Consider the following 9,388-nt stretch of genomic DNA (forward strand, 5'->3'; position numbering starts at 1 on the left):
TTAAATTTATCCAAAAGCACAACATACGGTTAGTTTTCTGAACATAAATAAAATTATATCAAACATATTTATATTCTTTTTCTAAAACAGTGATTAATTGTCATATTACAAACTATAAAAAACAATATATACACGTGAACGAAGATTTACAACACCACCATATCAGTTTTATAAAGTCCATGTCTTACATATCAGATTAAACAGAATATTAATCTCAGCGAAAATCTGATATACAAATGTAAGTAAGAAGTTATCTTATGAAAAACACCATGTCTTACGTAACTAAAATCATCTAATAACATCAACAAGTAGATCAATTAGTATGAGTCTAAATAATCATGAATTTCATTTCTGTTTGGAATATCTACTCTTCTAAAGAAACTTATTTAACATGGGTTGAACCTTGATTAGAATATCTACAGTTGGATCCAGTACATCCTAAAAGGTAAATCACCTAATAACACATTCTTTAAGTAGAATCACCTAATAGAAATAGAACAAAATTTTGACAAAAATATATAGAATAAGATTTTAGCAAAAAGGCTAGAAGAAAACAAAAGATAAAAACAATAGTTCTTATTATACAGAGCCCAAAATAAGCGTTGGTTTTTATTGGGCTTTGATTCTACAAGAAACTTTTAGTGAAGCTAATCTGTCCAACTGTGTCCTTCCATGATCGTGCGCAATTACAAGCCTACGAGGCCAATATATAAAGAACGAAAAGTGATCAGAACTATATACATTAGAGCATCTTTACCGGGAGATCTTATGAGGAGTTTTTAGTTTAATTAGGGATTAAATAAAAAGAAAAAAGCCAATAACCAGAAGCAACATATCTTAATTAGGTGACATAAGACCATGATTATCCGGAGATTTTAGATGGGGTTCTTAGTTTAATTAGGAATTAAAGAAAAAGAAAAATGATAATTACCATAAGTAACGTATCTTAAATAGGTAACATAAGAGCCGCCTCTTATATGACACGAGTTGCTTTATTGCTCTTCTCCTCTATTTTTTCTGTTTCGTTTCTTTTGCCTTTTCTCGAGAAAATTCCAAAGAGAAAATCTCATGATTACAAATCTGATCATGGAGATGGAGTCATCAAAGGTTCTTGAAGATACAGACCATAAAACTGATCCGTGAGTACTAATCCAGCGATGACCTTCGACGAGGTTCCATGGAACGCAGCAAGAGCTTCTTCAAGGCCTTGCATGTTTCCTTTTCTTTAATCTCTCTCTCTTCGCTGCATATTCTTTTGCTTCTGTTTGATTAGATTCTTTTTAAAAAGTTAAAAATCTATGAACATGATTGGTCTGAGTCAGATCCATGATCTCCTTGTATGCTCTCAAGGCTTTGTGATCCAATGATCTCTAATAGCTTTGTAATTTGTTCCAACAATTGGCTGTTAGTAGCTTGTGATGCGGACTTTCATCCTTTACGTTTTTGATGTAACAGGAGCTGAAGAACTTGAGACCTCAGCTCTACTCTGCTGCTGATTACTTTGAGAAGTCTTATCTCCACAGCGAACAAAAGCAAATGTATGTTAAACCATGTGTCTCCCTTTAACTACTTAGTAGCTTTGAATGATGGTTGTTTAAGAATATATATGCTATGTTATTTGTTAGGGTGTTGGACAATTTAAAGGACTATAATGTAAAGGCTCTTGTTAATGTTGTTGATCACTTGGGTACTGTTGCTTCCAAGCTTACTAATCTCCTTGATCAGCAGAGTTCTGACATTTCAACTATGGAGCTGAGGGCTTCTTGTGTTAGTCAGGTAAATAAGACTGGCACTCATTGATCTAACCCTTTTGTAGACGTTCTTTGTTATTAAGGTTTGTATGTGTCTTGTTTTTGTCAGAAACTCCTTACTTGCCGGACTTTGTTAGTCCTCTCAGACGATCTGAATCAAGACAGAATCATTGCAATGCGCCAGAAGGTGAGTTTTTGAGTTTCCACACAGCTCATCATTTTCATGTGGCAGTGTGTTTTATTTATATAGTTTTCCACCTTTGATTAGTGGCGCCTTTGTGAGATTGACCTTGAGGACTACTTTTTTGTTCTACTAACCAGGTTGTTCCAGAGCATCCAGAGACACATTTACTTGAAGGGACCAATGGACAAGGTCACCTCTGTTGCCATTCCTCTTGCCTTGGCTGCATCTTCTCTCTACATGATTGTAAGTTTGTATCTGTTCCATTTTCTTGTTTGTTTTTTTCAGAATTGTGTATTCATGCTTTTCTATGTTTTTTTAGAATCTGTTATGTTCTTCACTGAATAATTTTGATTGAAGCTTATATTTGTTGTTATTCATCTTGCCTTGATTGCTGTTACTGAGTTCTTTAATAATCTGTTAGACTGCTACTAAGCTTTTTAAGACCTTACTTTTTTTCACTCAACAAAACTATTGTTCTAAGTTAGGTCTCAAATTACGGACCAATTGCTCATGTGTTTTGCATATCTATAAACATCTATATGCTGGTATCCAATCTTCATGAACCATATACATGTTTGGACAATTTTTTTTTTTTTAAGAAACTCTAAATAAGAGATTCCCATTAGAGCATAAAATCAAAGTATTTCTTAGCTAAGATTCTTAATTACATTTAATTAATAAAATAATCACAATTACATTTAATTAATAAAATAATCACTAGTGAGGTTGTGGGTTAATCATGCCCTAACGTAGGCCTCTTGATGCCAAGCGTCGTTTCTTTGGGTAAACAATTTCTTCTCCCTCTTCCTTGCCCCGTCGCGTCGAGACGAAGAACCCCGCTTTCTCTGAGGTTTCCTAATCGGAGATGGAGATCGATTCCATCGCAGCTGGAGGAGCTCTTAAACCAGATGGAGATCGATTTCGTTGAGACGAAGAACCCTGCTTTTGATAGGTGTGGGCGATTACAGATGCAAAGAGGCAAAGTTTAATCCCCTCCGCCCTTAAACCAGGAGGAGCTCTCCAGTTTATCCCCGGCGCCGTCCGCTTCATTTGCTCTGTCTCTCCATCAAACCATCACTTGCTCTGTCTCTCCATCAAACGATGAACCATCCTCCGGTAGTTTTAGTGTTTTTGAGCTTAAAGTTTGTCACTTTGAATTGAAAAAGATAAGATAATGATTGATTGTGAGATTGTTAAACTTAAAAGTACAAAGCTTTCTTATGTCTGTAGTCTGACAATAGAGTTTCAAGGACTTAGCTTCTATCTTTTGATTGGTTCTCTAAAGAAAATCACTTTTTTTTTTGTTTGGATGATAGAGGTGAAGAAGAAGACGTTGGTGAGGAGGAATGACGTGAGGAATATAGCAATTGTAGCTCATGTTGATCATGGCAAAACTACTTTGGTTGATTCTATGCTTAGGCAAGCTAAGGCAAGGAGCAAAGTTAGTGTTGGAGCTAGGGCCTTGCAAAGACTGTGAGAGGTATCAGTACAAGAGCTTCGAGCTCAACATCGTCTTTTCGCAGGTGTGTTTAGCTGGCGTATCTCTTCTTTGCGTTTCTCATAACTTGAGAAAGCATGGGATTTGAAAGTTTCTCTTCGTTGATCAGCTCAGTGGTCGTATGGGACGGCTCAAGGCTCAGTATATTCAGCAAATCTCGGTGATTCTTTCTATCTTTGGTTCAGAATCTCTGTGACAGATCATTAGTTGCATGAAAGTTGAAACCTTTTTTTTGTTTTTCCTTATTACAGAACTCTGTTAGATTGCTTGTACTTTTGTCACTCCCCTGTTTTGGATTGAAAGCTGAAACATTTTTTATGTTTTTCCTTTATTACAGAACTCTGTGAGATAAGCACATACGTTTGCGTCATTACCTCTCTAAGATAAGCTACAGGTTCCGCATCTTTCTGCTTCTACAGTTTCTGGTCGTCACTGTTAGCCAGTTTACCACGCTTTTCCAGACCACTGCGTATACCGGACATATCACGTATATAAACAGTGGTGATTTCGCGGTGAGTCGAGCTTTAGTTTCTTCTTTGGTTTCTTGTTATACGGTGATGTTAAAAGCTTGGGATTGTTTCAATTCTCTGCGGTGGTCCAAGTTGTTGGGATTATTTTATGTCTGCAAGCAGTAACGAAAATATCTCATAGAGCTCAAGCGATAGCATCAGTTGCAAGTAAATGGCATGCGATAATGTTGTGCTCATCTACAGATACAACTCAGATAAGGACTTCTCCTAGTGGAGTTCACTTGGAAGCCACCACGAATCCACCCATCTCCTTTCAGAATTAGGTACACCATTGCTGAATAACACCATCTTTGATCACTTATTTGGGAAAATATTTTTGCCTGCTTTGGTGTTTTTGCATATGTATACAAATGTTTTTATTACATTCTTTCTTATCATCTGAACTTCATGTTTTTTTTGTTGTGTTTCTACTTGTATTTTAAATCTATGTTTAAAATGTTATGTTTAAAAGTTTAATAAATAAATTTAAAGTTTAATAAAATAATGTTTAATATTTTTTTAAGAACTCTTAAATAGGAGACTTGCAATGGACCACAAAAATATATATGTTTCTTAACTAAGTCTCTTAAACCTACTTTTCCAACTAAAAATTATTAAAAAAAGATTAAGAACCCCTAAATGAATATGTGGGATAATGATGCTCTTAGAGCATGATTATTGCAAAGACTCATATTAGGGGTTCTTATTACTTTTTTAATGCTTTTAAGCACAAAAAGTGAACTAAGAGACAAGCTTAAGAAATCCAAACATTTAAGTGGTCCATTGCAAGAGTTTTAACAAAGGGTTCTTAAAAAAAAATTGACACAACAAAACAAGTGACACATAAGAACAAACACAACCAGACTAGAAAAAAAGGCTTCATGTCCGTTGCAAGGATGCTCCCAATGCTCCACTCTTTCACAACCAGACTAGAAAAGAAACCATACAAGCAGCTTCGCGTATCGTGGAGTTCACATTGACCAAAGAGCACATGATTCAAGACTCTACAAACCAAAGTACCTAAAGAAAAAGTGATCAGCGTTCTACCGTAACGAACAAAAAATCGACATAGGAGACACTCATGGAACTAAGAAACGAACCCATACAAGCAGCTTCACGTATCAGAATTCACATTTAAGAAACAACCAAATTAACTTACTTCCCAATCAAGAATCATTGATCAAACCTCTGGTGCACTGAGCTTGTTGTCCATGATCCCATATGCTCCATGACTTTCTCATTTGCAGAACATATAAAACAAGTCAAACACCAAACAAAAACAGAAGAAATGAAATTACAGATGTTAATTCCCTTACAATGACATCCCAGTTCTGAGTAGGGCAGATGGTTCCACGCATCTGAAGGACCATGCGAGAAAGAAGCCAGAAAAGACAAGTTCATGTGTTGGCTCTACGTTGAAAGAAATCACTGGTTAATCAACGCTAATATGAAACTTGACATTCGAATACACTCATGTATATCCATACATACATAATCAAGATCAGATTGAGTTAATAACAATATATCACAAACCTGTATATCCTTCAAGGCATCAACACGAGCTCTCACTATAGGAGACAGATTCTCAAGCACATCAGAACGCTGCCCAGCCAGATTCTGCAGCTTGTTCTATGGATTAAACATACAACTAACATCAAGACAAATAAAAAAAGCAGACATTGAACACCAATCTACTTTCACCTCATTCCTCTAGCAATTAAGACCATAACATAGCTTGTCTACTGTCTAATGCTACACAAATTAAAACTATAAGCCGCACTGCACAAACCTGAGACAAGCTTCCAACCACAGGTAAGAGAGAAGCCTTAGTAATATAATTAGGGCTATTCAAAAGCTTACAGATTCTAGGGCACAACTTCTGAAAAGCCACAACGGGAGGCCCCGTTGCTGAATTAACCATCTTCCCCATACTAATAGCAGCACCAGACTGCAAGCTTTTGTTCTGCTCCACCATAGCTTCGAACAAAGGCTTAACAAAGAGCCCCACCATCGAAGACCCGTTGATGTTGAAGGAGAGGAGACGCGTTGATTCTCGTTTCACAGGGGTTTAGGATCGGCGGAGGAATCGAAGAGGCAGTGGAGAAGGACAAAGAGGGTGTCGGGGGAGTCGGAAAGAGGAAGATTTCATCTGTTCTACCATTGCTGAATCGAGGATGAAGAAAGAACGGAGATGTCGAGGAAGGGAGAGAGACATAGAGAGACACGAATGAGCTACACATGTCTCAAAAGACGGTCTCTTGTAATACCTAAATAAGATACGTCCCTTCCCATTAAAGCTAATTTCCATTTTTTTTTAATTCTAATAACATTAGATACGGGGTCAAAGACCCGCGTTAAAGATGCTCTTAGAGCACTTGGGGTCCTTCCTAACTCCTAAGTCCTAACATATATGCATTGTGCATAAAAATTATCGAAGCTTAAGATATAGATGTTGTGGAAAACGGTTAACGGAGGCCCCATCCAGAAGGCAAACAACGACGACGACTGTGGACAATGCGTCAATGCCAAAGAGGTTCCTGTGATCTGTCGCCAACTTCCCTGTATATCTTGTTCATCCTTTTACTAAAGATCAGTGAAAGAAAGCTTTTTCTAATTCTTGACCAATCAAGACTTTTGCTCATTACACAAATAAAAGATATCTAAAAACCAAAATGCATGTATCTGTTTGTCAAAACAATCTTTGCAAAAAAAAGAAAAATAAGAGCCCACAACTGTACTTCCATCTCACGGGCCATACATTCATCAATACCAACTACAAACATGTCGAACACCACCAATTTATAATCAACTTTATATCGGGGAACTCAAACCAAACAAAAGTCACACAACCGGTTTAACTTAAAAAATATCAGCCGGTTCTAGCCGATTTACTTTACCGGTAATACCAATATTACCGGTAACTTCAAATTCGAGTGATTAGAGTCACAACGAATTCTCCAATACATATAAACCATCTCCGACAACAAGTGTTTACCCACTTGCTTGCTTGAAGATGTTGTACGACCGTGCTTTATGCGTTACTTGCATGCCACGAAACCTTTAATTTGCAAAGTATGCCTTATATGGAACCCTAGACAGAACTCATGCTTCTTCTCCTCTTGACGGAGTTGACCTTATCGAGCCTCCACTCGTCTCTGAGCCTGGCGATGAAGTTGTCCGCTTTCGTGTTAACGTCCGGGCTTGGACAGAAGAACCCCGTCCCGCCGCCGCCACCATTCACGGCGACGTTGTTGTCCTCCCCGCCATCAGATTGTGTGAGTTCTAGACCCCAACCTAGGTCGATCACTTCTCGGTCAGGGGAGTTGCATCTAGAGCTCTGATTGCTCCGTATCTTCGCAAAATCACCACTCACCACGAACTTCAGCGGCGGAACCCTAAACGGAGGCGGTGGAGGCGGAGGTGGTGTGGTTTGAGTTAACGGCGGTTCTTGGTAGCTCTCTTCGTTTAAATTTGCCTGCTTTGGTTGACGCGGAGGTCTACCGTAGTTAACTCTCCGTGATGGTGTCTGAGGATCCAACTGAATCTTCCTCGGCGGAGGAGGTGGAGGCGGCGCCGGAATGGAGTGGATCTTTTTGCTCTTAACTCCCTTTTTAAACAATCCGTAGAACACTGACTGCGACGAACGCGGAGGCGGAGGAGGCGGTGGAGGTGGCGGCAGAGACGGTGGTTGAAATGTCGATCTGTATTGCGGTGGTTCCATCTCCACCGCCGCCGGCGATTCTCTTTTTTCTCTTCTCTTTAGTTTCTGAAGTTTCTTCCTCTTTCCTTGATTATACAAAGAAGCGAACACCATTTTAATCTCTTTCGCCGCATTGCTCTTTCTTCTCTGAAGAGTCCCCTGCTTCCTCAGCGGCGGAGGAGGCGGTGGCGGCGGAGGTGGTGGCGGCGGTGGTCGAAGCGTTCGTTTAAATCTGGTGGAATCAGAATTAATGTCACTGCGTTTCGACCTTTCTTTCATATCTCTGTTTCTAACAGAACGATGAGTCCTTCGAAGTGGCGGAGGAGAAGACGGTCTTACAACGAACTTATCAACCGTTACTTCCTTAGGCTCAGATTCTTCGATTTCAGTTTTAGAAACACTCCGAAACTGTTCGTCAATCACCACCGTTGATTCCCATCGGTACTTGTCGATTCCAAGATCGTCGTAGAACCGGAACCGGCGATCAGCGGTTTCCCTGAAAACTCCATTCCTCAGATCAGGATACGAGCTGCTACTACGCCTCAACGGTAAACCTCCGGTAACCGGTAACCTACTCAAGCTCTCGTAGATCTTGAGCCTATCAGCGTCGTACACGTCATCACCTATCACAGCTCCTCCTTGTTCTTCTTCTTCGCTGTGTGAATACGAAGAAGGCGATACGTCGTCGTTTCGTCTGGCGAGTACGCCGCAGATGGTCGCGAAAAGTACTACAACCACGTTGATGGAGTCCCATCCTCTCTTCACCGAAGCTGGCTGAAGAATCTGAGATGTGACGGAGATAAACGGAGGGACGACGAAGGTCGTAAAGAGAAGAAACATAGCCGCTGAGATCACTCCGATCATCGCAGGAACTAACATCGTCGGAACCGGTGATCGCCGGCGAGTATAGCCAGTAGATTCAAATTGCGGCCAGATCAGCGGCGGTTGATCGCCGTTGATCTCCATAGTTTTGAATTGAGAGAGAAGAGAGAGAGAGAGATATTGTCGATTCTATTACAATTACATTAATAATGAGTTAACAGTATTTATAGTGATAACTGATAAGTAATTAAGTACGTTTATCAAACACAATTATATGGAAAACAAAATTATGATTATAGCCATACGGACACTAAAAGGAATTGTTGTCATGGTATTGAATAATCTCTCGCTAAAGACCCTGTTAAAGTATATTATTAGGCTAAATTTAAATTATTGAGCTAGAAAAGTCGTCGAATTGCTTCACAGAGATTCATAATCAAACATTCTTTTGTCAACAATACAAAATTTAGAAATAAATTATATAAAAAACTTAAAAAGTTTTGACAAAATGAAAAACATTATAATTTTCTTTTGAAAAAATTAAAAGAAATTTTGAATATAAATTTCAAAAATTGTTTCACATCATGTGATAATGACCTTAAAACAAAAGATTGGTATGATATATTCTCGTAGCCATCCTATTAGATTTTCAATATATTTTTACAGAGTCTATTAATCGAATTTGTGGCATGGTCTAATAATATAACAGTCGGTCAAATGATTGATAGATTAATTCCATTTCAAAATTTTGTAAGAGGACGTTGCCATTAAGGCCCGTCTTGGATAATCCCTTGATTACAAGCAACGTCGAGAAAAAATAATATAATTTGCTTAACAAACGTAAAATAATCATTCAAGTAATGCATATTGATATGTTGACATATCTAAGTACTATATTGTTTAGCAAGATTCATTTCAACACAC

General features: G+C 38.6%; 1 protein-coding gene and 1 long non-coding RNA gene across 10 annotated transcripts; one reads left to right on the top strand and one right to left on the bottom strand.

Moving 5' to 3' along the window:
* Positions 1–1,028: 1,028 nt before the first annotated feature.
* On the top strand, positions 1,029–4,456 carry LOC106374130. Of its 2 annotated transcripts, none has more exons than XR_007319135.1 (6): positions 1,029–1,538; positions 1,626–1,776; positions 1,861–1,938; positions 2,073–3,051; positions 3,252–3,593; positions 3,771–4,456. It is a non-coding gene; the product is annotated as an uncharacterized LOC106374130 (long non-coding RNA). The 2 variants fall into 2 exon arrangements; XR_007319136.1 differs by having other exon boundaries at positions 1,033–1,538; positions 1,729–1,776.
* Positions 4,457–4,702: 246 nt separating this feature from the next.
* LOC106377544 (formin-like protein 3) lies at positions 4,703–8,678 on the bottom strand. Of its 8 annotated transcripts, none has more exons than XM_048747106.1 (4): positions 5,803–8,678; positions 5,476–5,571; positions 5,259–5,352; positions 4,703–5,174 (listed from the first exon to the last, which is right to left on the bottom strand). In XM_048747106.1, the coding sequence occupies exon 1, from the start codon at positions 8,606–8,608 to the stop codon at positions 7,034–7,036; it is 1,575 nt and encodes a 524-aa protein (XP_048603063.1). In that variant the 5' UTR covers positions 8,609–8,678; the 3' UTR covers positions 4,703–5,174; positions 5,259–5,352; positions 5,476–5,571; positions 5,803–7,033. The 8 variants fall into 8 exon arrangements, with proteins under 8 accessions (XP_048603063.1, XP_048603066.1, XP_022551659.2 ...); XM_048747109.1 differs by having other exon boundaries at positions 4,703–5,178; XM_022695938.2 differs by having other exon boundaries at positions 5,732–8,678.
* Between the last annotated feature and the right edge of the window lie 710 nt (positions 8,679–9,388).

This window comes from Brassica napus, chromosome C2 (genome assembly GCF_020379485.1).
Source record: "Brassica napus cultivar Da-Ae chromosome C2, Da-Ae, whole genome shotgun sequence".
Taxonomy (NCBI): Eukaryota; Viridiplantae; Streptophyta; class Magnoliopsida; order Brassicales; family Brassicaceae; genus Brassica; species Brassica napus.